Source organism: Narcine bancroftii, chromosome 14, assembly GCF_036971445.1.
Source record: "Narcine bancroftii isolate sNarBan1 chromosome 14, sNarBan1.hap1, whole genome shotgun sequence".
Classification (NCBI taxonomy): domain Eukaryota; kingdom Metazoa; phylum Chordata; class Chondrichthyes; order Torpediniformes; family Narcinidae; genus Narcine; species Narcine bancroftii.
Genome location: NC_091482.1, coordinates 56,440,951 through 56,468,789, shown reverse-complemented (window position 1 = coordinate 56,468,789; position 27,839 = coordinate 56,440,951). Strand labels below are relative to the sequence as shown.

The 27,839-nt window shown below is 40.0% G+C and overlaps 1 protein-coding gene across 15 annotated transcripts in view; it reads left to right on the top strand.

Moving 5' to 3' along the window:
- mef2aa (myocyte enhancer factor 2aa) overlaps positions 1-27,839 on the top strand; it is a 188,326-nt gene that overhangs the window by 117,584 nt on the left and 42,903 nt on the right. The window contains exon 1 of one of the 15 annotated variants that reach the window (XM_069910353.1): positions 2,616-2,642. The exons of the other annotated variants lie outside the window; for them this stretch is intronic. Coding sequence (XP_069766454.1) covers positions 2,631-2,642 — 12 coding nt within the window. The 5' untranslated portion in view covers positions 2,616-2,630. Of the gene's footprint in view, positions 1-2,615; positions 2,643-27,839 lie in introns of those variants that run through there. 15 annotated transcript variants of the gene reach the window in all.

The following is a 27,839-nucleotide window of genomic DNA, read 5'->3' as shown; positions in this document are numbered from 1 at the left end:
AGCTTTTCCATGGTCGCAATGTCTCAGTGAAGCCTTTCACCATGTTTATCACTGACTGCAGCAAGATCAGCTGGGAAGGTGTCTAAGTATGAATGCAGAAAATGATTTTTCAATGCCTTTTTGCACCATGATTTTGTATGCTTGGAGTAGGCTTAAAAATGACAGGAACTCACAAAAAAATACTAGGTTTTAACCCATATTTTTAAAAAAAAGGTAGGTGATATGAAACTTGTAAGGTGATTTTCGTGATTAGCAGTCCAAAATCTATAAAATATACCCAAAAGTGTTCAGGAAGCAAAATCTTTGCTGTCAAGTGTAATTAAGAAAATTGGGAATGATAAATAGTATCATTAATGATGCATTTGAAACTGTCAAATTGGTGTAAAAAAAAAATCATGTTTGGTTCACTATTGTATTGTCTCATCTTTTCTTTGGGTTTGGGGCCGTGATGTTGTTGACTCTTCACAATCTTCTCAAAACAATTCACTCATTCAGGGCTAAGAATGAGTGCTGAGTTTGTCCGTGATATCCAGGTCATTATAAATGAAGAAATAAAAGTCCAAAGCCCCCCCCCCCCCCATACATACTGACAAACAGAGAAGATGCTCATTCTTGAAATTTAGGAAAGTACTCAAAGTATATTCCACTTATTAAACTACATGCTGATTAACATATAATAATTATTTTATCACTTTAAATTTGTAGCTAGTGTAAATATACTGTTATATTGATTGCATTGGGGTCCTTGGGCTGATGAAGAAGAGATGACCTCGGGAGCTGATGTATTTCAATATAGTCAAAATTTCAAAGTACTGTTGCCTATAGAAGTAGTAACCAAATTTTTATTTTCACTATTCTAGTTAAAGTTTTATTATTTCAATCATTTTCAGATTTCTGATTTATTGTCAGAGTACATACATGACATCACATACAACCCTGAGATTCTTTTACCTGCAGCCAAGGCAGAATTAGCACTTATTGGTTGTGCAAAAAAAAACCGTATGCTACCTTACCCATGTAAACCAATAAAGAAATGTAAGTAAGTAAAATCAATGAAGTGCCGAAGTCCTTAAATGGGTCCTTGACTGACTTTGTCGTTGAGGAGTCTGATGGTGGCGGGGTAGCAGGTACTCCTGAACCTGATGGCGCAAAACTTGTAGCACCTGTACCTCTTTCCAAATGGCAGCAGCGAGAATAGAGCATGTGCTGGGTGGTGTGAATCCTTAATGACTGTTTTGGCTCTCCGCCGGCCGCGTTCCCTGTAGAGGTTCTCGATGTGAGGGAGGGTTTGGCCTGCGATGTCCTGGGCTGTGTCCACTACCTTTTGCAGGGCTTTTCGCCCTGGGGCATTGGTGTCCCTGTATTTTGTCATATTGCTCTTGTTCATTTATAATTCATAGGTTAAAGGAATATGTTTTCCAATCAAAAGTGGCTGCATGCAAAAATCAGTTGTAAGCCAGTTTGATATTTTGTAAAGTGCTATTTTCTTGATGTATGTGAAATGAAAACAATAGAATTAGGTCTTTATAACATCATTAAACAAAGTCTTATTTTTCAAAAAGAGGAATAATAAGAAAACCTGTTATAGAATGCTCTAGGCAACTTGTAATATGAATAATCCTTATAAATACATAACTGGTATCACATTTATAACAAGTTGATATTCACTTTGCTTCAGATTAACTCATCTAATTAAACTGTAATAACTATGTACACAGTGTGGTAATCAGAAGAACTATTTGTTTGCTTCCACATAGCGAATGGGAAACTATACTCAGATGGAATGGCTCTTGTTTAAGGACATACACCTCTTCCATTGTATTTTGGTGTGACTCCTTGGGATAAGCTTTCTCTCACTTTTCACCTGATGCCTAACCTGCATCCCGAGCACATCTGGTGCCACTTCGACACCAGGTTTTGCAGTTGTCCTTGAGGGCAATTTTTGATTTGAGGTTCTTCTCAGTCAGAAAATTATCAAGAGTTTTGCTTGGGCGTTAGTTTTGTGAGCTTGTGGGTTATTCTTACAGGATTCTGAGGTACACAATGTCCTACTTGAAACACAGAAGGAAGAGTAAATATTCCCAGCTTGGCTTGAGCACAGGAAATAGATTAAAAATCAATTACTTTCAACTAATGGAGAGGAAATCCAGAGAATATGCAAAAAAAAACTCAGCAGTGAAAACAGGATGTGAAATGATGAGTCACTGACAAAAGATTTGAACAGAAGCAGAGGAAGTAGAGTTGTCAGTGGAGATGAAACAGCTATTGAAATAAACAGTATAGATAACAAATATTGGATTGATAGAGCTGGATGGCTTTTTACTATTCTGTAGATTCTATGTAGTTTGACCTCTGGGAAAACTCATCTTAGAAGTTTATACCCAAAGAACAAAGTACACGGATAATGGACTTCACCTCAGTTGAGTAATGTCTTCGATTTCAATATGATAACCGCAAGGTGTGTTGTGCAAAGGTGAGTACACTCATGTTACCTCAACTCTTTCTTTCCATGAGAATAGATTGGCTGATGGAAGATCATTTTATTTTCTCCCAATCTACCATAATGCTGCTGATATCAGGAAGTCAGGATATAATGACCTGGTTCTCTGGTTGCTGGGAGATGTAGCAGAATGTGTGAGCTGGTAAGTGTCGACCCCTTGAACTGCAAATCCCATTTTCCTGCTGCTGAATCCAGAGTTCTGAGGGCATCGCCCATAACTCAGAGGTGGATAACCTCTCCTCCATCTGTTCGGGACAATAACCACACCAGCAGTGTGAGTATAAGACTGCTTTAATAAACTAATATGTACACTAAGAGGTCTTGTCTCTCTGCAAGACAAACCTGGAAGGATAGACTGTAGCTCTGGACTGCTTTATAGACAAGGTCACCGGGATGACCCCTGGTGACCTAATGGTGGAATTAAATATCACCACAGGGAGACCTTCCCCAATTGCCACCACCCACCTGCCAGTCCCCTGTCCAATCAATGGCTGTAACTGACCTATATCCTATGGAACTGTTTGCAGACCCTTGATTGGTTTTTTATTCTTTTTAATTTCTGAATTAAAATGACAAATTTCAAAGGATCCTATGGAAAACCCTATCTCAGGATCACTTCCACATAGATCACTGAAAGTAGTGTGGTGTACTCCTTATTTTATTGTGCAGGGTATTCACTTCATAATTTATTGATGGCAAATAAATCTCTAGTCAACTCTATGTTGGGAATGACTGAGACTAAAATATTAAATTTATGTTGTCATCCGAGGAGGAATATTATTGATCCATTTTCAAACTTGTGTTGATTAAAACATAATGAAGGTTGTGATATGCAGACTCTTGATCTAACTGAGCTTGCTAAGTAATGTGTCATTGTCACCATGTGTCCAAAATGTGACTGGGAAGTCGAATCTGTATGGCAAATGAATTGAGATGGGAAATGATTTAATCGGGAACTGGGCATAGACCATTCAAAACGAGTACAGAATGCTTTTTTTAAAAATGTGTGGATAGAAAAAGATACAGGTGTTTCCATTTATCAGGCATATACATTCCACTTCAGAATGTGGAAACTAATTGGGCTTTTCCGCAGAGTTCTTGTTTGAATGTGGAACAAAACGCTATATGGAAGCAAACATGTTGCCAATCTCAGTTTAAATCATTACTAGGTACGTGAAAGTTTTAATTGCTTTGTTGTATTCTCGAACTGCAGCTTTTTCCAAGGAGTAGTGGACTGTTTACTGTGATTCAGACCCAGACATTGAATCTGATAGCTCCCAAATATCCTGACTGCTTTTGATAGTTTACTATAAAAGTTTATAAATGGTTCTGAAATGCATTTCAAACCTCTCAAGTGGCTTTTGATTTTTAAAAATTATATTTGCTAAGTAAGTAAAGCACTGAGCATTTTCCACAAATGTGTTGAAAAGAAAGGGGTGACTGTTCCTGCACCAGTTACATTTGTTATGGGGCTGATGCCCAGATGTGAACTGCATCTGGACCCTCTTCAGCAAGTCACTGCTCTCGTCACAGGCTGTATGTCAAGTCCAGAAATGGAGTTGGTCATTGAATGCCTTTTAAGGATAATTGCTGGCATTTTGTGGTGGATGTGATGTTGGAAAATGAAGAAATGAAGAAAAAAACTTAAGGTAGGTTGGGAAGAACATGAAAGTTGCAGGCCAGAAGTAACTGTGAAGGCTTCATTGGGAGTTTGCGCTGGAGATTAACTTGGATGTTTCCATGTTTTTTCTTACTCTCATTGAGGCCTTTTGGTAGAGTGAATTGGGGAACTAAATCTGGAGAGGAAAACAATTCTTGACAAATGTAGCAGAGTCGGCATTTTTGTTTTTTTTTTAAATTGGAAAGCACCAAATTGCAGAAGGTATTAGTCTAGTTTATTGTCACTGATACAAGATGCAGCTGTAACGTTTATTTCAGCTCACTGATTTTATTTTTGATTTTTATTGGCCAAGTACAATTTAAAGATGATGGAAAAGTATGAAGGTGCTTCACATTAAAGAGAGTGCAGTCCACTGCATACAGCAGATGGTGAAATTCAAAACACATGTTTAAACAGAATGTGCATGAAATGTTGCATAGGGCTCAGGATTTGGCAAGTTCTACTTGGCTCATTCAGTTCCTCTGGTGAGCAGTGCTGTTGGATAGGAAGTTCTTGGAAAATATATTTCAGGACTTATTTTTAATATTGGTGCTCGACATTCATTTCTTGTTTCAACTGATAGCGAATGAATCTCTTCACCTTGTCAAAGTTGTTATGAATCACTGAAACAAAAATATTAATTCTACATTGCCATCTGAGGGGGAATAGAATTGAGGAGTGTTCAGACTTGTGTAGATTGGCACAATGAAAGGAGCTATAGAATTATTATTTTTAGATGTACAGCTTGATAACAGGCCCTTCTGGTCCATGAGTCAATTAACCTGCAAGCCCCCATATGTTTTGAAGAACCCGGAGGAAACCCACACAGACGTGGGGAAAAAGTACAAACTCCTAACACACAGAGCTGGAATCAAATCTTGGTCTCTGCTGCTGTAACAGCATTGCGCTAACTGTGCCACCCTGATATTGTTAAAATGGGTTTGATAAGTGATTGTACAATACCGGTTCTATTTCAAGTAGTCCGCTCCAAATGGGTATCAACTTCACTATCTAATATGGTGGTGGGCTCTGCGTGAGATGCAAGTAGAACTTTTCACATGCGAATATGATTTGAAGTCTTCAAAAGATGATGAGTCTTTATAATCTATAAACTTGTTATTAAGGAAGTAGTGTAATGTACTAAAAAGTGATAGGATTGGTAAGAGTTGATATGGATTTATGACAGGGTAATCATGTTGACAAATCTTTGTTTTAGTTTGTAATAAACGGATGTGATATTTATGTGGGGGAGTACCAATTAATTTGTCTTTCAGAAGATCTTTGGTGCCATTGCAAAAGGTTAAAAATAAAATTAAAATAACAGATAGAAAGCATTGTTGAATAAGCTCTCTTGGAGAGGCTGTGACGAGTTGGGTGTCACAGGGATTGGTGTTGGGTCTGTGTTGGTGCTGGACACAATCCATGACCTAAATTTGAATGAGGGAACCAATTGTAACATGTCCATGTTAGCTGATCGAACAAAACTGTAGGTTGTGAGGTTGGCTTCAAATAGATAACACAAGTGAACGGGCAAGGGTATGCCAAATTTGGAAAATTGTAAGGTCATCTGATTTGGTAGATAGAAGCAACAAAGCAGGAGTTTTTTTTTAAATGAAGAGAGGTTTATTTATCAGAAGTAATTATTCTTTGTACAGGTACATGATCCTTTATCGGGAACCCTTGGGTTCCGAATTTCGGATTTTTCTAGATTTCAGAAAGCCACATTTAAGCCCACTCAAATTGTGCTGCCGTATCCACCCCCACCCCCTCCCAGTCGCCCTGCCATCTCCCCTCGCCCGCCTGACTCGCGCTGCCAGTCTCCCGGCCGCCCGACTCGTGCTGCCTCCTCTCTCCCCACTTGGCGGATTTTGGAGCTTTCCGAATTTTAGATGTCCGGATAAAGGATCGTGTACCTGTAATTCAATACTCAGAGGCTGTGTAGGTTGAGTCACTGAGTGTATGAGAACGAGGCAAAGATCGATAGGTGTTTACAGGTTTAAGGAATCCAGGTATAAGGGACAAATGTTGAAAAATGATGCTGATGTAAGTGATCAAACATGATTGTATTAAATAGTGGAACATACACAATGGGGCCACTTTTGTTCCTTTAACAACTTTTATCATTATTCTGAAGAATTTGGCCAGATGTAATTTTGGAAAGTGGTTTAAGGGAGAAATTAATGGCCTAAACAATGCTGCCATATCCAAGCAGTCAGATCGAGGAGAATGATTCATTTTGTACTTTGTTTAATTAAAATTTCTGGATGCAATGCAATAGGTAAGCATTCCTCTTTCTTAATCATAAATTTGATTGCCAATGCAATGCTTTATTTAGCCTCACCTTAGTAGTGGCTAAACATTTGTAATTCTCCAGTACTTTGCTCGGAGCAATTGAAAAGAAATGTGTTTTCTTTATACCTCACGACATAGAAAGAGATCTTTTCAGCCCACATCAATAATGGCTTATCGTGCAATCCCAATCACTAGTTTCAGTTCTTTCCCCCCCTTGCCCTGGCTCTACGACCCAGGAGCATTTTACAGTAGCCTGCATGTCTTCGGTTTGTGGGAAGAAACCGAAGACAACCGAAGCACCTGGAAGTCCTCACAGTCAGAGGGAGAATATAGGAACTCTCCCTGAGGTTTGGATCAAGCCTGAGTCGTGGGAGCTATGTGACAGCAAGCCCATCTACTAATTCCAGTAGTGTGCAGCTCATTTCATCCTGTTATCTGGTTGTTCCAAGCATGTGTAAAGTTCTTTGCTCCATGGGGCTAATGAAAAACCACTCTTAAATTAATAGGAACCAATGCTTCCATCCAAAAAGCAGAAATCCTTCAATCCTAAAAGCAAAAATCTGTGCTTTAATAACTGAAAAGTTGAATGTAATCATTCTCTTTGTTCCTGACGACTAGTGATCGGGATTGTAATTTCTGATGGGATTGGTGAATTGCTTGGATTATCCTCCATTTTATATCCTGAAGCAAAATGTACCAAGAAGCCTTATTGAATCAGTAATGTTTTGTAGACAGCAGTGTTGTAAAAATCTCAGAAAAATTTGACATAAGTAAACATAATTACTCTCCTTGTGGTCATTTACACTGCACACCTTAAGTTCCTGTGCGTGTTAGTCTCGATGCTGCTCGTCGAATTCGTGAGATGAGTTTTGCGGTATGATTTTAGACCGGCTTCCCCCGAAAAGTAGTAGGGGGTCCTGTAGTATAATTGACTCAAAATTCCTGCACTTTTAAACTGCCCACGTAATGGCAAATTACGTTGATTGAGCCGTTACGTGCTTGCAGTCCAAAAACCATGATGTGTGGAAGACGATCAATAGGAGTGCTCTTCAGGTGCCAGATAGCTGTCGTGCAAGAATGATTGAAAGTATGTTTCCAATCAAGGGAAGGAGGTGGGGGGAGGGGGGCGGGGAAGAGAGGTGGCGGGGATGAGGAACGTGTTTTCAGGTTAGCCCTAGGTTTGCACATGAGATCATTCTTGCTTTGTCTGACCTTTACAGAAACCAGTGATTTACAAGCAAATGTTTTTCTGGTGCCAGATCACTTGTTGCCCACAGCCCTATGAAGAAAATTATGATATTTTAAGGTCAAAGTCTGAATCTGTACATTTAATGGAGAATCCCACTGGATTTCAATGCAATTCTGTACATTAGGCAACGCAGTGGGATCGTACAGAAGAGGGTTCTGTCCCATTTTTAACCATTTGCCATTGGGACGAAAAAGTTTCATGTCACATTGAGATTTTTTTTGAATATTTTATTTAAGTTTTAAGAAAATACAGAATATAGGGCTCAAGTAATATAACAACAATAATTTATTGAATATAAAATTACAGAAAAACATTCATAAGATCCGACAAAAAGAATTAAAAAAAGGAGAGTCCCCCTTCTCCCATTGCCCCCTCCCCAGATTCGACAGCTGGGAATAGAGGGAGGCGCTTGGAGGTCTCAGAACTCCAAACTAAGATGGCTGAAGTATCTCTGTGTACCATTTTTCAACCTCGTGGGTATAGATAAAAAGAAAATTAAGTATTTAAATCTGGGGTGAAGTTGAAAATGCTGCTTTTGCAGAAGCCTGTCATCTGCAAAAGTGGGTGTATGTTTCAAATTAAGTGCTGGTCTTTTGTTGTGTATGGTGAATATGTGTTCTGGCTGCTTGCTTATCTATTTTGTGTTGGTAAAACATTGAAACAAATTCACCATTAATAGTGACCAGCATCAACTAGTCCATTCCTTCCATACAGTGTGCTCCTTCTCAAGCAAAACCAGATTTTCGGAATGGATTTAAACACCAGATTTTCATAATGGATTGTAAAATCCTTAAGTATCGTTTAAATAAAATTTGATCTCTGCTGCATTTTAGCTGAATGAGCACTGGAATCAGGGGCCGTTAGGTCCGATGATAATTATTTCTTGCATGGTGTACAGTGCATTATTAATAATTGACAGAAATTGCATCTTTTGAAGAGAAATAAATCTTTTGCGAGAGCACAGACAGAGTCCAATTAAAGACTGACCTGTTGAAGTGTTAATCTTGGCTGTGTTCTCCCCTACATGACCTATTTCCATCTGCACTCCCATTAACCCATTTCTATCAAAATGGACACCACATAATCTCTCAATCCTATCCTTGTAACAGATGTATGAAATTCAGGTTGGATCTCTAGTCCTGGGCTGATTTTTAAAATCCTGCTACTTGAAAAATATAGCAGGGAGTAATAGTCAGGTCTAAAGTCTGTAACGCAGTTTCTGATTTCTGAGGCGAGAACTTTGCTGCAATTTATGCAGCCGTCGACAATTTGAGCTGCCTTTTACAACTTGTGGCTGCATAATCCATTTATTCACTCTATTTGTTGTTCTTGTTATTTCTGGTATTGAGCATCTTAGCCTTGAACTGGGGTGCCAAGGATGTGGGTTGAGTGTGAAGTTGGAAAATGAATGCAAGAAGCATTGAAAGATTTTGATTTTTTTTATTGCTGATGTCATTATCAGTACCCCATGATAATACAAGCCCTGACACATTATATTAATTTATTCACTGTTCCAAATAATTGCTGATTTCAGACTGCATAATATGCTTGCACATTATTCTACATCTGAAGCTACAAGTATAATTCTAACTTTTTTTAAAAAATGAATGAGTTCCTAAGCCCTGGATCACTTTGATTCTTGTGTATGCTGTCTAATTTTTTTTTTACACAGCAAAATTTGTACTTCAGTGTGATATTCCAGAGGGAAAATAACCTGAGTTGATGTTTCTTCAAAAGCTGGCTGTTTTCCAAGTCAGGCTCCTGGGCTGTGGTTTTTGCAAGAAAGCAGCTGGCAGAAGGCACCAGGAAAATCTTGCATGTTATAGATCATACTAAAGTCTCAAATTGATGAGGAACTGTATTCATTGGGAATATTGTATAACACCAAATTAATGATCACTGTACATGTCCTGAAAGATTTCATTTCATTGTCTTTAAATGTGCAATATAATTTCCTGATGCAAATTTGAGGAGAGCAGGCGAGCAAGATGGTATTATTTTCCAGTCGAATATCTCCCCAAATATTATCATCTGGGGAGAATGTTTTAATACTGTTGGGATTATGATGTGCAGTACTTCAGATTATGCAAAATCTACTTTAGCTTTTGTTTGTGGAATGAATTGAAATAAGACGTGCTTGATTTCATACAAACCAGGTTTTCAGTCCATCTTGCCCAGAGTGTTTCTGTGACAGCATTATTAAACATTTCCCTACCCTCTCCCTTCAAGTCAAGTTTATTGTCATCTGATTGCAACAGAGTTCTCCAGCCCTCTGTGCAAAACAAGCAGACAAGCAACCAGGCATAACACACCAAACAATACACACGCAGGGCAAGTATTTAATCCATACAAATAAATATTGTTTTGTACATAGTCTCAGATGGTTAGTGAGAGCAGTTCGTTTGGTTGTTCAGCGTTCTCACTGCTCTATGCTCCTGTAGATAATTATTTTACAAATATTTATTCAATTTATTTTGTGACAGTGGCTGTTTCTGCATCCACCTTTCTGAGAAGGAGCATTTAAGATCAAAATAGTGGGCTTTTAAAAAAAAATGCTTCATCTCGCATCTGATTTAGTTGCTGGTCGCCCAAGACTCAACTGCCAGATGAAACAGATTCTTCATTATTTTTTCTCTCTCAATATTCTTTAAAATTTGAACACTTATTTACATTGTTCGCTGTACGGAGAACAAATAATTCAGACTCCCCTCGTCTCATTAGTCTCCTGTTTGGCGGAGGTGGGGGGAGGGGGGTGGGTTGCAGGGCTGCCAGAGCTCACATCAGGACACGGCTCCAGCATCTCCTTGTCGCTGTATTTTTTTTTTGGTGAGCTCTGGCACCTAAAAAAAAATTGGCACTGCATCCCTGCTGCTCGGTATAGTTTTATTGAATTTTCAGTTCATCCCTCTCCAGGGCCTTGTCATCCTTTATAAAGCTTGGTTGCAATAATTGGACTGAATTTTGTAACTGAACTATTGCTAATGGTAAAGGAAGATCTTGTACTCACCTTTCAGAATCTCTATTTCAATGCTGCAATTATAGTGAGTACAGATTTTAATGTGGACTTTAAAATGTTTAAATTTCAAGATCCTTTCCTTGTCGTGTAATAAAACAGATGTAATATTACACAAAATTGCCGTTAGTCTGCTGTAAGACAAAGATTCATCGTGAGCAGAAATTGCCTGGCACCCCTTGAAGTCAGAGAAAGATGAGCAAAAAAAAAAAAATAGTTCCTTCAGAGTCACTGGGGGTCCAGCGCTCCTGCAGTCTCTGCAGCCCATACAGACTTCAGCCCAAATCACCTGAGCTCCAGATTCAAATCTCTGACACAATCAGGAAGCCCTACAGCGCCCTTGGCCTCCTCTCAGTATCCTGGTTCTGATACCTGGTACCCGTTCAGCCAGACTCCAGCCGTCTACAGCCTGGCGCGGGTCCTTTGACCTCAGCTGCCAGCAGCTTGCAGCCTGCGTAGCTTCCTCACCTCGGGTCGCTATCTCTGTGTCCTTCAGCTGCAGAGCCCCTCGCTGGTTTTCCACCATGCTCACCGTTCCTTGGGGGTCATCTCCTTCTCAAATGGGGGAGTGCTCCCTGTTTCCTGCTAGCCTGCAATAGTAACCACCCAAGGCCGCAACTGAACACGGGTGCCGCCCTCTTTGGCCTATCATGGTCGCAGGATTTTAAACTAAACCACCATCGGCTCCTCTAACAGGCCATTTAAAGCTTGTACAAAGTCATCGGTAGTTGGACTGGGCGGTAGAACCCTATGGGGAAGCACTTCTTGCTCTCTGAGGGGCCACAACCGCTCTGGCAGGGGCGCAATTTTTAAAACATGGCCTGTTATTTGTTATTCCTTTTGTTATATTTTTCTTTTATTTATTATTTGTATTTAGCTGCCTATTATTTGTAATAAATTTGTAAATTTTATTTTAAATCTGTGGGATGTGGGTGGGGGGGGGGGTGTGGGGTGTTGTGTGAATTTAATCTTCACTGTATTCATAAGCTGTCTTTTGTGATCTATCCAAATGGGATTTGTCTGTAATGTCTGAGGAAATGGTGGCACAATATTCTCATTAGTACAAAACAAAAGAGATGTATTTTTTCTTCAATTGAGTTCTTAAATTTTTTTGCAAGTGGAAGTCGAACAGATTGATCATTGGAAAACTTCAATTGACTCTTTATATTGCTTCTTGTATACAGTATATATAAAAAAACATTAACAATTGATGAATGATATAAATCCACCTTCAAGACGCAAAATTGCGAATCCATTGAGGTTGGATGAGACGAACTTGAGGACGTGCGTTAAGGGTGAAAGGTGAAAAATGTTTCGGGGAGGTTGCAGGTTCAATTTTGCATTTAAGAGAAAATTGGATAGGTACATGGGGGTTATGGAGGGCTGTAGTCTGGGTGTAGATCATTGGGACTCAGTGGAATAATAGTTTTGGACAGACTAGATGGGCCAAAGTGCCTGTTTCTGTGCTGTGGTGATCTAGGGGAAGTATTAACTATATGTTACATCAATTTGGTTGCATTTGTTACATGAAGAATGTCTGTTAATGTTTGTACAAAGTTTCTAACATTCATAAGTGGCATTAGAAATGGATCAAGTTTTGTGGATTTTTGTTGACAGTGCGCTTAAATGTTCAAAACCCTGATTTGTGCAGTGTTCATTTGACTGCTGCCAATCAAATCTGGGAAAGAGGCTTTCCTTGAATGGCTCAAATATTGTCGGGCACTGCCTTGTGTGTGCCTGTGCCATATAGAGTGAAAAGGACCCATGTTCATTCTTTGCCCTTTGCAAACTGCGTGAACTGGACCTGGAAAGATGAAGAATATAAAAACATAAATAGGAGAAGGAATGAACCATCTGGGCCATCGAGCCTGCTCCACCATTCAATGTGATCATGGTTGATCTCATCTCCACTTTGCGGTCTTTTCCCCATATCTCTTATTACCCTTACTTTGTAGAAATCTATTCAACCTTGTCTTAAATATTTACCGAAGTCACCTCCTCTACTTGAATGGACAGCAAATTCTACAGCTTCACCACTCTCTGGGAAAAGCAGTTCCTCCTCATCTCCATCCTCAATTTACTACCCAGAATCTTGTACCTAAATGGTGACTCTGTCTGCCTTACCGTAGACAAAAGATAAAGAACTTCATCTATGCCATATTTTAAATGTCGTATTATGTGACAATAATGGAATCTTTACCTTTTACCAAGTTCTAGTCTTCCCAATCAACGCAAGAAGCTTACCTACCTCAATCTTATCCATGCCCTTCATAATTTTATGTTTCTATAAGATCCCCACCCATTCTTCTGAATTCCAGAAAGTACAATCCTTGATGACTCAACCTCTCCTCATAGGCTGACCCCCTCATTTCTGGAATCAACCTGGTGAACCTCCTGCACCACCTCCAAAGCCAGTGCATCCTTCCTCAAGTAAGGAGACCAGAACTGCACGCAGTGCTCCAGATCTGGTCTCCTTACTTGAAGTTCTCCAGCACATGACTGCAGTTCACCCAAGACTGGGAGGAGGCAAGCAGCCAGTAGTTCCCTTTATGATTAGTTTATGAGCCATGGGTGTCTTTGGAAAGGCCACCCTTTATCACATTTTTTGGCTTGATAATTACGAAGGAGAGCAAGTTATTTGCCAACCGGGTAGCTTGCTCGGCTCATATCCACCACTCTTGCTAGGGATCTTGACCAGATAAAACGGTAGATTTCTTTCCCAGAAGGGAACAGAGAGCTGGACTTTTTTCCCCAAATTACACACTAATTTTCACCACTACGCCAATTTTCCCTGCCAGAATTATTTAATGAACTGAATTTTAATTCCCAAGTCCGGTAATGGGTCCTAATCTCGTTTCTGCAGATCATTAAATCAGTGAATATTGGTCATATCGACATTATGATTCAAAGGTCTACTCTCATCATTATTATGTGTGGAGGAGTTTTGTTTGAGTGTACACAAGTTGGTCTATATATATATATATATGAATGAGAACAGGGTATCACGTGGTTATCATGGCTTATTTTTCTGTTGCACCTCTCTGCAAAGCACCCTGGTATTTTTGAAGTTGTGCAGTCGGTGTAACTTGCTGTTGGTAATCATGAAGGAGAGTGATGTAGCTGAGAACCCAGTGAACCTGAGAAGTATGGCGTTGTATCATAAAATATTATTTCAGAAGGACTTGTCAGCCACAAACGAGACTGCAGCTGACGTGGACATTTACCCCCTCCATAAATCTTCGTCCGCGAAGCCAAGCCAAAGAAAGAAGAAGGATAGAGGAATAATAATAAAAGGAATGAAATAATAGAGGAGGTACAGAAATAGTGCCAGTGTAGAAAATGTTGAGAAAATTATAAGACTGACTGATGTCCCTGATATTAAAGTATTCTCCAATTGATGTTCATGTACCCAAAATCTTGACCAATAGTTCTGGCTCACAGATCAAGTCAAGTTTATTGTCATCTGATTGCACAAGTACAACCCGACGAAACCGCATTCTCTGATCCTCTGTGCAAAACATGCAGGCACACGACCAGACGTAACACATACAGACACACAAGACCTACGCAGAATAAGTAGTCATATACACAAATAAATATTTTTTGAATATGGAGTCTCAGATGGTTAGTGTGTTGATCAGCCTGGTGACGCTGGTATCTCTTTCCCCCGATGGGAGCAGCTGAAAGATGCTGCGTCCGGGCCAGAGGGGGTCTTCTTCAGACAGTGATCCCGGTAGGTCACGTAGATGAGGGAGACTCCAGAGATCCTCTCTGCCACTCTTACGGTCCTGTGGATTGACCTCCAATCCATTTCTCCGCAGCAATCGAACCACACCGTGAATCAGCCGGCCAGCACACTCCTAAAGAAGATTGACATCATGGTGGCCGGTAGCCTTGCCCACTTGAGTCCTCAGGAAATGCAGTCGCTGTTGCGCCTTCCTGACAAATGAGGGGATGTTGTGTGTCCACAATAGGTCACTAGTTTAATGAACTCCAAGGAACTTGGTGCTCTCCAGTCTCTCTGCTACAGAGGTTGTTGATGCGTAGTGAAGGGTGGCCATTCCTGGTCCTCCAATTCGACTCAAACTTGGAAATACAATAAATACTGCAAGGTATTGAAGGAGGCCTTTGCTAAATCTGCAAATTCGATTAATTATAGTCATCCTTTTGTCAACTAAAAAAACAATCTTCTTTTCAAAATGATTATAATTATAATAATTTTGTTGTTCCTTTTCCAATGCACAATTTACTGCGTGGGATTTGTTAGTTTAACAACATAACCAAACAAGCCTTGTGCTTTTTTTAAACTTTAAATGAGCTGCAAATTGAACAAGCACCGGTCACGTCCTCTCCGTTTCTTAGCAAGCACAGCTCTTATCAAAATGAAAATGCAATCTCTGATAAAATGGAGGTTCGTATCTCTCCTGCACCCTCGCTGGGACTTGTTAACAGATTACAGCATTCCAGATGTACTCTTGTGTATAGAACAAGGCTCGTGCTATTGTGCAACTGACTAATGATAAAAAAAAGAACAAAATCATTTGGTGGCTTTGGGGCTGAAAGCCAAAGCTGAAATTAAGTGATAAGGTGACAGGATTGGGATATCAGGAAAGTGTCATGGCATGTTATCTATTAATGGAGTGCTCTTGCTTCAAGCTCCCTTCTGATGACAACAACCCCTCCAGAGTCCAATCGAGCAATAGCTTCCAGAAAAGCCTGTGTGCTCAGCGTTTTTCCCAGTGGAGGGTGAATATTTGCTTTCCTCGTATCAGTGCTGGGAACTGACTGAGTTGGCAGCAGGAGCAGGCTGGGCTCACGCTTCGTGACCTTCAGGGTACCAAATAACAAAACCATGTATGGCCATGGTGTGTGGAGAATCTTGCTGATTGGCTGGGTTGGGAGATCAAGGCCTTGAATGGCTGACAGGTGTTAGAAATGACAGGACCTGTTTACCATGTGCTAATTCAGTAATCCTGTACATTAGTGGATGTTTCGGCAGAGTTGGCGTATAAAAGGCACAATGTTTGCCAAGTTCTAACAAAAATTGCAAAGTTTCTGTTTCAGATTAAAAGGATTTCAAATCTCTTGACTATAATACTGTCTGATAAATTGAATGAACAATTTAACTTGTTGTATTGAAGAGTAATAACTATCTGCTTTGAACTTAACATGCATAGTAGAAATTGGAGTCCTTAGTGAACCAAACAGGTGCTGTGTGTAGCAATTTGGGTATCCAAGAGAGAAGTTGAGGAAAATCCTTGCAAAAAAAAAATGTTGATTCATACAGTGAGATTCCCCCAGCTCCGTTCCCGATGGGTCCTGGCATGCCATGGAAGACTTGAACCATGAAGGAAGGAACCTTAAAAGACAATCACGGTGGAGCAGAGGTAGGGTTGGAGAGTGTGGATGTCCCTGGCTCCCTCCCCCAACTCACCCTTGATCATCTATACACATTGACCACCAGACCACAAGTTGCCACTTCATGGCAAGGCTTGGACTCACCAATCCACCTAAGATTGCAGCACTGACCAATTGTTAAAGGGTGAGCAATAGAAACTAAAGGCCAGGAATGAAGAAAACAAAATGTCTTTGAAATATTTGGGATCTTTTAACTAATAATATATTTAAAAAAAAAACTGCAAATGCTGAAAATCTAAAATAAACCGGAGTGCTGGAAATGCTCTATATATCAGGGCAGGCACATCAGTGGGATTGTAATTGTTGTCCATGACCACATAGCTATGAGATGATATCTATTTTCTTGAATCACTACAGTCTTGTAGTGAAGAGACTTTCCCACAGTGCAAGGGTATAGGGAGTTATTAGATTTTGACCCGGAAACTATAAAAAAGAGTGATGAATATTCTAGGTTTAAATGCTTTACGGCTCTGTAGTGAATCTTAAATTGGCGGTATATTTAGGTGGTAGTTGCTTCTTATTTTCTCTGTAAGGATCCCAGCTTTCCAGGGTGCTGTTGAAGAAAGCATGATGAATTTTGTGATTGAGGCTCTGGTGCAGAAGGGAATGGATGTATAGGGGACATGTGGACAACTTTGATGTTGAGTTTATTGGGCGTCTTTATAATCATTGCTAAACATTGCCTGAACGTTTATCAAATGAGGATCAGATTTGTTTCTGTTGTCGATGAGAATACTTTCTCTGAAGACTCACGTGTGAAATGTCAGCTTCAGTATGATATTTTTCTTTCCCCGGTGAAGAATCGCACATTAGTATGAATCATCTTCTGTTAAAAAAGAGTGAAAACTGATCAGAATGGGGTTGGAAAATGAATAAAAGTAAACAGATCCAATCTGATTAAACCAATATGGGGTGATGAAAAAGATACAGAATTAAGCTGGTGGAAAATGGTAGTTGCAATCCTCCAGATGGTGCTTTGTTTCGAAACAGTTTTGTGGCAGGTTTATAAAACGATGCATTGCTTTGGTCTCCTGCATCAGAACAAGAGGAGAGCTGGAATACTGGGGAAGAACAGAGTGATGATTAGTGAGAGATAAAATTGGACCCCTTGTAGATAGCGAGGGTAGGCTGAGTGAGAAGTCTGAGGAAATGGGGGAAATTTTGAATGATTTCTTTGCCTTGGTATTCACTAGGGAAAAAAATGTTGAACCAGTTGAAGTAAAGAAAAATAGTGGGGAGGTCATGAAGCATATAAGGATAACCGAGGAGGTAATGATGGCTGTGTTAAAAAAGATAAAGGTGGATAAATCTCCCGGATCGGACAAAATATTCCCTAGGACACTCAGGGAGGCTAGTGGACAGTTAGTGGGGCCATTAACAGAGATATTTAGGATGTCACTGGCCACGGGGGTGGTACCAAAGGATTGGAGGGTGGCGCATGTGGTTCCTCTGTTTAAGAAAGGGTCCAAATGCAAACCTGGGAATTATAGGCCTGTAAGTCTGACGTCTGTGGTGGGCAAGTTGATGGAAAGTGTTCTGAGGGATGCTATTTACAAATTTTTGGAGGTACAAGGATTGATAGGGAGTAATCAGCATGGTTTTGTCAGGGGTAGATCATGCTTGACAAACCTGATTGAGTTCTTCGAGGGGGTTACAAAAAAGGTTGATGAAGGGAAAGCTGTGGATGTTGTCTATTTGGACTTTAGTAAAGCTTTTGACAAAGTTCCCCACAGGAGGTTAGGAAAAAAGGTGGAGGCATTAGGTATAAATAAGGAGGTAGTGAAATGGATTCAGCAGTGGTTGGATGGAAGGTGTCAGAGAGTAGTGGTAGAAAATTGTTTGTCCAATTGGAGGCCGGTGACTAGTGGAGTTCCTCAGGGTTCGGTCCTGGGTCCACTATTATTTGTTATATATATTAACGATCTGGATGTAGGGGTAGAGAACTGGATAAGCAAGTTTGCGGATGACACAAAGATTGGTGGTGTTGTGGACAGTGAGGTAGATTACCGTAGATTAAAAGGTGATTTAGGAAGGCTGGAGGTGTGGGCTGAGAAATGGCTGATGGAATTTAATACAGTTAAATTTGAGGTGCTGCATTTTGGAAAGGCAAATTTAAATAGGTCATATACATTGAATGGTAGACAATTGAGGAGTGCAGAGCAACAAAGGGATTTAGGAGTTATGGTAAATAGTACCCTCAAGGCTGATACTCAGGTAGATGGTGTGGTGAAGAAGGCATTTGGAATGTTGGCCTTCATAAATCGGAGTATTGAATTCAAGAGTAGGGAGGTTATGATGAAATTGTACAAGGCATTGGTGAGGCCAAATTTGGAGTACTGTGTACAGTTTTGGTCACCAAATTATAGGAAAGATATAAACAAAATAGAGAGAGTGCAGAGAAGGTTCACGAGAATGTTGACAGGATTTCAGGGTCTGAGTTGCAGGGAAAGGTTGTGCAGACTGGGGCTTTTTTCTCTGGAGCGTAGAAGATTGAGAGGGGACTTGATAGAGGTGTTTAAGATTTTAAAAGGGACAGACAGAGTAAATGTGGATAGGCTTTTTCAATTAAGAAAGGGGGAGATTCAAACTAGAGGACATGGTTTAAGATTGAAGGGGGAAAATTATAAGGGGAACATGAGGGGAAATTTCTTTACGCAGAGGGTGGTGGGGATGTGGAATGAGCTTCCGGCAGACGTGGTCGAGGCGGGATCATTGGTTACATTTAAGGAAAGACTGGATCGTTACATGGATAGGAGGGGACTAGAGGGGTATGGACCGGGTGCTGGTCAGTGGGACTAGGAGGGTGGGGATTTGCTGCGGCATGGACTAGTAGGGCCGAACTGGCCTGTTCTGTGCTGTAAGTGGTTATATGGTTATGTACCAAACCATAACTCCATTGTCATTTTTGTTCCTTCACGTGAGGACGTTGAGGATCCAACGCCCCATAACCTCCACATCTCCCTGTCCCTATCAATCCAATTTGTGGGCTTCAAGAAATGAGCTCTCTATTATTCAGCAGCATGGAGAGAAAGAGGACGGAGTGAACAAAGGGGTGAGAGAGGGGGACTTCCTTTCGCTTAAAGCGCCTGACAATTTCAATGAAGTTGCACAGCTCTTGTGGAGCTCATTTTGAAATGGAAATAAATCCTCTGTCACTGACCTGCCCCCTTCCCCCAAATTTAAGTTCTCCTCCTTTACCTTAGCACCACTTTTATGTCAGAATGCTGCCCTGTATAAATATCCAACTCGCAATCTGGGCTCTGGCTCAGCTGGCAGCAGTGTGTGGTAAAGATTTGGAAGTTGTCCCTTTGAGAGAAGGATGAATACCTGGACCTCTATCTGAAACTTGGTAATATTTGTGTTTAATTTACTTATCCTTGTGTAGCAAAGCCCATGGTATCCGGCACTGATGGTGATCGGTAGATGCCAGACAAATGTATTTTTCAGTTGCTTGAGATTGCGTGTGGCGTGACTGCCAAACTGACGACGAGGTGTGCTAATTTTAAATGTTCGTGTTCTTTACCTACCGGTATTTATTTTCCACAATTATTTTGCTGGTTGCTTGAGTCCACCAGATGCTTGAATTTTGGATACTAGAGGTTTTACTGTATTTAATTTGCTTGGCTGTTAACATGTATTGACAAATACAGCCAATATTTTGTGTGGAATCTTAAACACACTGAAAATAAACCAAACTATTTTATAGTGATTTGGAATATTTGAGTATCCCCTTAATTGTACACCCTGCAATTCTTGATTATGGCCCTAATCTAAAGATTAGTTTGATATTTGAAGGCAACCTTTCATTATCAAAGGAAATATGAAAACCCCGGAAAGACGGAAGTCCACCTCAATGTAATAGTTTTGCATCTTATTTGGGCCAGATCAAAATTTCAGTCTCTAAGTACAGTGGTGAACCAGGAAGGCTTTTTCATCAATCTGAAAATTCATAGGATCTAGCTTTAATAATCAAAATCAAACTTCTCATTTGCCAGGACTGAATTTGACTGGTGACTGGTTCAAAAGTCCAAGCCCGTAGATAACAGTTCAGTAACTTATCTGCAATGCTAAAATCCTGGATTAGGAATTTGGGCTGGAGATTATGCAAGGTTTACTTGAGTGTCCTGGGAAAGTGGGAAAAGGAAGAGGGGATTGGGAGGGGATAGTGGCCCTAAATTGTGCAAGAAATGTAATTAGCTGCAGGATCCACCACCTCTTGGGCTGTGTGAAAGCCGGGAAACCCAGTCTGTTGTTTAAATGCAGATTGGTTCAACTTCATTTATGGTTTTTAGACTGCAGTGTTGGGAAAATCGCAGAAAGAAAAATTAACACAATTGCTGCCTGTGTGGTCGTTCACATTTTAAACTGCAGGTACCTAAGTGAAACAATCCCGGTGGTTGGACGTGTTGGTATGATTTACACTGCAGTAGGGGTCCTGCAGGATAAATTGCGATACAGGAATTGACTCAAAATTTGTGCACATTCCTTTTTAGACTGTCCGTGTATTGGCAAAATTCCTTGATTGTGCCGTTACATGCCTGCACCCATTTTTCCACCGCTGGTAACTCCACTTGATTAAACCAGAATTGGGATGTATGTGATAAGTTTTTTGAGACCACATTTAACATTTTTTTCCCCCAGTTCAACACTTCTGTAGACACTCATCTCTATTTGTCATATTAGAGGGAGAGGTGAGGCTGATTTTTATCTCACTCACTCACTCACTCACTCACTCACTCTCTCTCTCTCTCTCACACACACACACACACACACACACACACACACACACACACACACACACACACACACACACACACACACACACACACAATGTGTATATAAAACACACTGCCTGTGTTAGCAGAATTTCAATGCAATATTGTTGCTTTTTAGCAGTTAATCTTATTGAAAGTACTCCAGACATTGTTTTTGAAGGCTTGAGTCACTACAAATGATGAATGTACTGAAGCCAATCATAGTCCAATGCCATTTCATTTTCAGTTCCAGTTTACCTTGAGGAAAAACATGTCCATGATCAAGTGAGTCTATAATGGTTCAAGAATTAGTAAACAGGAAATTAGTTGGAAGGGAGGCCAGATAGATTCAAAACCACAAATAAACTGCACTTCATGTTCTATACAAGTAACAGTAACATGTGCTGTACCTGGTAAAATAAAACAAATATCTTGCATTTCTTGCTTTTAAATTATCTCCAACAAGAGAAGTAACATGAAAAACTCAAATCTGAAAGTTCAGCACTTGACTGTTCATCTTATTGGTTGCTCTAATCTGCACTGAAACTCTCATTTGAAACAAGTTAAATATTTTTCAGCCTACTATGTATAAGATCAGTATAAAATGAGTCAAGAAAATGCAAAGAATCATTGCTTCCGCTATCTGTTTTAGTGTTAATTATACTTCCTGTTCAGGGTGAGTTCGCACTCTGCAAATTTATTGTCTGTACAAAAGCTTCACACCAGTACTAATCTCGGAGTGTAAATTGGGTGCTATAGTCCAAGCTGACTCCGAAACAAAACAGATGAGCAACCTTCTCTTGGGAGTCCTACTGAGTTTCCATCTGGTTGCAAAAATCTAGAACATTGTGTTTTTTTTTTGTGCCCAGATTTCACAGAGTAGACGTGGCAAGGATGTTTCCCATGGTAGAGGATTGTGGGACAAAAGGGCATCACTTCAGGATAAAAGGACGCCAATTTAAAACAGATGCGGAAAGAATTTCTTTAGTCAGAGGGTCATGAGTCTGTGGAACTTTCTGCCATTGCGGCTGTGGAAGCGAGATGGTTGATTGTATTGAAGGCAGAGATTGATAGGTATTTGACTAGTCAGGGCATTAAGGGTTACGGGGTGAAAGCCAGGGAATGGGGTTGAGTGGGGGGATTGATCAGCTCATGATTAGAGTGGTAAAGAAGACTCAGTGGGCTAATGCACTGGCATCAATCGGGGGGTGAGGACCACACTGGGTGACACCAAAACGATTAGCCTAAATAATTTTTGTGTAGTATTTCAATAAAAATGTATTATTTTCTAATAAAAATATACTTATAGTTAGTTATAACAATGTGGTGCACTGTTAGCCAGAATCAGATACACACAAGGTAAAGACTGTACAACAGGCTTTAATCCACAAAGACTTCCACAGAGCCAGGCTGGCTGTGTCTGCAGCAACTGTGTGTGAGGCCTTGGGAGGCCGGCGCAGGCTTATAGCCCAGAGGGTGATTGACACCCAACTGGGTGGGGCTTGATCCTTTCAGGCCGATTGATTGACAGCCGGCCAGGTGTTGTCCTGTCCCCTTACACTCCTGCAGGTACAGAGGTTGTCCCCTGCAGTAGGCCGGTGGTGTACCACCACAAACAACAAAAACATTTTTCATAAGCCCAGCTTTGCATGTATCAGTATACCCACAAGGCTAAAACTCTTATGCCAATTTACTTTTTGAACCTCCAGTCAGAGAATGGAACACACATCTGTTTCTTCTCCATTTGGTACACTCGTACATTCTGTCCACATGGAGGGGAGTGGGGGGAAGTTGACATCACGTTAACGCACCATTTGGCACCCATATCTACAAAAAGGAGGATAAAATTTTTAATTTTTTAGATTTCTAAATGTTCCTCTTAGCCTCCAATCCCATTAATAGTGAAATAGATATGAATTTTAAATTAGATGGATTTAGCAGTCTATTATTCTTTTACTACCTGCGTTCATTCTTTTCTTTTTTTTCTTTCTATTTTAACACTTTATTCTTGGGATTGTAGGGGAGAGGGTATTTTCATCATGTATTAGATACTCAATATATTATATTTATATTTTGAAATACATTTGAATGCACGTATGGTTAAACAATTTCAGTAAAAAATTCAAAAACAAAGAGTTAAAGCACTGGATGACACAAACCATAGTGACAATGGGCTATTTCTGCTCCTGTACCTTGAAATATCCAACTGCACTGTGATGTCAGACTACTTTGCACTAATACTGTAGGTTGTGACTGTACCGTCCCAGATCAGTAACATTTATGTGGGTGCAACTTTAAAAAAAATTGTAATCAAGCCCATCATTTGCTAAATAATAATTATTATAAGGTTGCATTTTTGGTTTAATACTATAATGTTGCAAAGTAAGACTATTTTAGAGCTACAATAGCTGTTGCTTTAAGAAATAAGTGATTAATGTAAATGTTAATGGAGTGTTGCATAGCTAGAACCTTGAAATGCTTTATTTTGTGGTAGTGAGACTGAAATTCACAAAATGTAGCATGGAGTCTTCGATTCTATGATACTAGGTAATCACTCACAATGTCAAAACAGTTAAACGTTCAAACGGCTTTCAGTCTTGCTCACGGTACTTGCTGGCAATACAAGAGTAGTAAATGTCGTACTTTAGGAAAGTATGCACACACCTTTTTAGTTTTAGCAATATTGAGAAGTTCTCCAAAAATCAAGGAAAATTTGCTCTTTTAAAGAGTTAGTTTCTTCATTATATGATAATTCTATAATTAGCATTAATTAATATAATTAATTAATATAATAAGGTGGGAATTTGATAATTATACGCTTGAAGTAAGCATTGAATCCTCTGAGTAATTGCCAAGTCTTTTTGTCCTATAAGCTTGATGTGAAGCAAATGTCATCAGGTCTGGTGATGAATTTTTCTCCAAGCCATTCTGCAACAGCCCAAACAGGCAGAGGGAAGGAACTCAAACACTTTGGTCCAATCTCTTGGGTCTTGCAGTGAGGGCTGTTGTGGCAGCTAGCCAAGAGATGGCTAATACTGTGTTTCTAGTCAGACACTTTCTGCATGCTGGTTAAATATTAAGTAGCAATTGGACATTTTGTTGATGTTTGTAGACTCAAACATTGGTCTGAGCCACTGATTACAGTGATCTGTGAATACCAGTAATCATTGCAGACATGGGAGAAACACGATTGTAGTAAAAACACACAGAAATACTGGAGGAACTCAGCTGGTCTCACAGATTGAGACCACCCGCAAATTGGAGGAACAACATCTCTTCTTCCGTCTGGGCGCCCTCCAACTGGATGGCATTAACATCAACTTCTCCGGGTTCCGTTAACCCTTCCCTTCCCCCGTCGCCTTCACCCTTCTCTTTCTCTCGCTCTTGCTTGCTCGCTCTCTCTCGCTCTCTTCCCCATTTCCCTATGTCTCCTTTCACACAGCCAAAATCAATTCTCACCTCTCCTCTTATTATATCCAATTAATACCTTTTGTTGGTCTAGTCCTCTCCCCCTGCCAAACTTAAGTCTTTATTCTTGCGCTTTCCTGTTCTTTGCTTATACCTTGAAGAAGGGCTTGGGTCTGAAAACGTTGGTAATATATCTTTACCTCCTATTGGACGCTAAAAGACCAGCTGAGTTCCTCCAACATTTCTGTGTGTTTTTACCATCTCAGACCTAGAGTACAGAAATTTTTAAAATTATGATCAGCCAAAATGTTAGAGGAGATTATGGTTGGGAGATCTGATCAGAGACCTTCGGCATCAACAGTCATGGGATCTACCCTGCAGCCTTGCCCAGGCATCATCTCTACCAGATTAATTATGCCTGTCTTTTACTTGATTAACAGCAACAGTTACTCTGAGCCTTGATATTAGTATTTATTCTTTCACCTTGTCCTCTTCATTGCATGTTCAATCACAGTGGCTGAGATGTAAGGCATCGTCCGCGAAGCCAAGCCAAAGAAGGAGGAGTTCCAAAGTGGAAATGCTGGCATTTAGCCAATCCAGCATAAAATAAATCTCAGGCCAAGATAAATCCAATAAAGAAGACTTGCTCCTTCACAAATATTGGTACATCAATCCCTTTTGTCCATTCTAAGTGGAATCCATGTGTTGGAGTTAGGGGAATTGTTATACCTGTCCTCCGTTAAATTTGTAGCACCAATCATTTCATTGAGGGTCCTTAGTTTGCAGAATAGAAGAAATGGGAAGATTGTCTTTTTTCAAATTATTTTGCTTGAGCTCAGTTTTAATTATTTCTGAATATTTTAAAGATATGTTTGAGGTATTGTATAACATTATAAAATAAATTACAGCTTTAAACCCCTAACTTAGAGAGTCATGGACGTTGTAGAGGTGATGTGCTACTGAGACGCCTGCCTCCGGAACCTTGCTGCTCGACTCCAGGTGACTAAGTTTGACTCTCCTCATTTGGTCTGGATGAGTTCAGGTGCAGGGTTTCCTCACCTTGGCTGGTGAATCCCAGCCATGGGGCTGGATCCAGCATGATTTAGCCCAACTTGGATACATCCGACTCCCGTACTGCAATCGCAAGTCACTGGGAAGTGATCGCCACAAAATGGCTCATCAAGGGAGATGTGGAATGGATTTTCCACTTGGAGTGAAATAGTGCCTTTCAAGAATTGTGCAAACCTGAGTAACGTGCAGTAGTTTTCTATTTCTGGCTTCATTACCTGGTCCCGTTGAGTCCTTATTTGGAATTTATCAATCACAGGAAACAACTGTTCTGCAGTGTTGTGTTTATATAAAGGAATACAACAGATGTTTATAATGAAAGAAGGAAAAGAATGATTAGTTAAGCATCTTTATGATAAGGGAACCTAATTAGTCATTCCACACAAAATATGGTGTTACATGAGTGATGGATATTTTTAAAAAAACTTTGAAATTGAAGGTAGTATTTTATGTATAATAAAAATTAATGAGCCTTTGTGAGAATAAATATCGAAATGCATGTCATTTTCTGATAAAATGCAAAAGCAGCCTATTACTTCAACTATTATCTTGCTGTCACGTGGCCATAAGGCAGAGGAATTTTCTATATATCAGAGGTTTAACATCTATAAATAAATACTAATTATAATATACAGACTGGTCTTAATGTGGTCTTAAGTTTACCTGCTTCATCGCAGGCTATCTATTTTCTTGGATCTCTTTCTATTTTCATTGAACTTCTTCCTCTCTTATTTTTCTCGTCCTTACCCAATTATCTTATTTCCATTGAACTCAACAGTTCAAATTCATCTCAATTTGGCTCATTGTCTGGACTTTCCTCATCCCCTAATCTTTTCCTATGCCCGTGGAGTTTCATCAGATATGCAGTTTTAAACATGGCAAGGTGTCCGCACTAATTATAATTTGTATTTCTAAATTGAATGTAGTTTTAATACACACGGCCTCTGGTAGTTCATTATAGGCAGTAATACCAGTCACCTGCAATATAGTACATCTGATGTTTAGTTCTATTGATCATCGATATAATTGATGGCTGATGAATGAGGTACCCTCTGGTATCTGCCATACATTATATTCTTTAATCATTAACTCCACCCCTAATCCTGGGAAATATTTGGAACTTTACAACCCTATTTACAACCTCATTTGGCCCTGAGATAAGTTTCCACCCATAAATCCACACCAGCAGTAAGGACACATTTCTTTCTTTCTAAAATTAGTGTAGCTCGTCTGTTGTTGAAACTCATCCCTGCCTTTCCTATTTCCATATTTAACTATGACAAAACATTGATCTGTTGTCTTTCACATTCTACACATTGTACACTTGAGACCATCCAAAACTACTTCTGCCTTTACATCCCTATCTTTGCTTGACATGAGCTGACGTTTACATTCCTGTTTTCGTACGCCTCCATGGACTTCTCCTCCCCATCATGTAATTTTATGAGACGCCTCATTCCTCAACTCTGCTCTTCTGAACATCTTTGATTTGAATTGTTGCATCATTGGAGTTTATTCCCACAACTGTCGAGACATTAATCTCCAGATATTTTATCAAGTTTCCATCTCTCATTGAGGTCCTCAACATTGACTCAAACTAATATTTACTTCTGTCGCTTGGTGTCAAAAGTCTGTTTGATAGCATTCCAGTGAAGATCTGAAGAAGGTACAAGTTCTCTATAAATATCAGTAGCTCAAGGCATTTATGTATCTCCACCACAAAAGGCCGATGTTTGCCATCAATATTGAAGCCATTCTGCAACGTTTTCTGCTGTAAGCTTATTGTTTTCATTTCATTCATAAGCACTTGATATTCTAGATTGCATTTATAGATCACTTCGTTTTAATGCAAACAGTTGGATCATCTACTTGCTGCTTTTGTTTCAGATTCATTTAAAATTGTTGAAGTCTTTCACGAAACCTCTGAAGTCTTAATAGCTCGTGCTTGATGACTATAATATAGATAGACTATGCACCAATTTAGCGCTGCCTCCTCATTGTAACAATTGCTTTGCACAGCTGGAGGTCACAGCAAGTCTTTTGGCTGCATGAGCAAGCAGAGGGCTCAAAATTGCACCCACCCCGGCACAGTCTAAAGCTTTCATTTTGACATACAGCACGAACACAGGCTCTTCCGGCCCACGAGCCCGTGCCGTCCAAATACCCCAACTAACCCGAAACCCACCCCCTACGTTTTGAAGGGTGTAAGGAAACCAGAGGAAACAGACACGGGGAGAGCGCACAAAGCCAAATTTGAGCCCGGGCTGCTGGCATTGTAACAACGTTGCGCTAACCATGCTGCCTCAAATTTTAAATCAAATTGTTTGCTTTGAAAGTAGTTTACAAAAGCTAGTTCAGTTCAGTGACATTACCTTTATCGAAGGGATGATTCTTATTGAGCTTCAAATAAGACATTTACTCAGGGAGTCACCTGTGTAGATAATTGCCTGATTTCAGTTCTTATCCCTCCTCTCTCC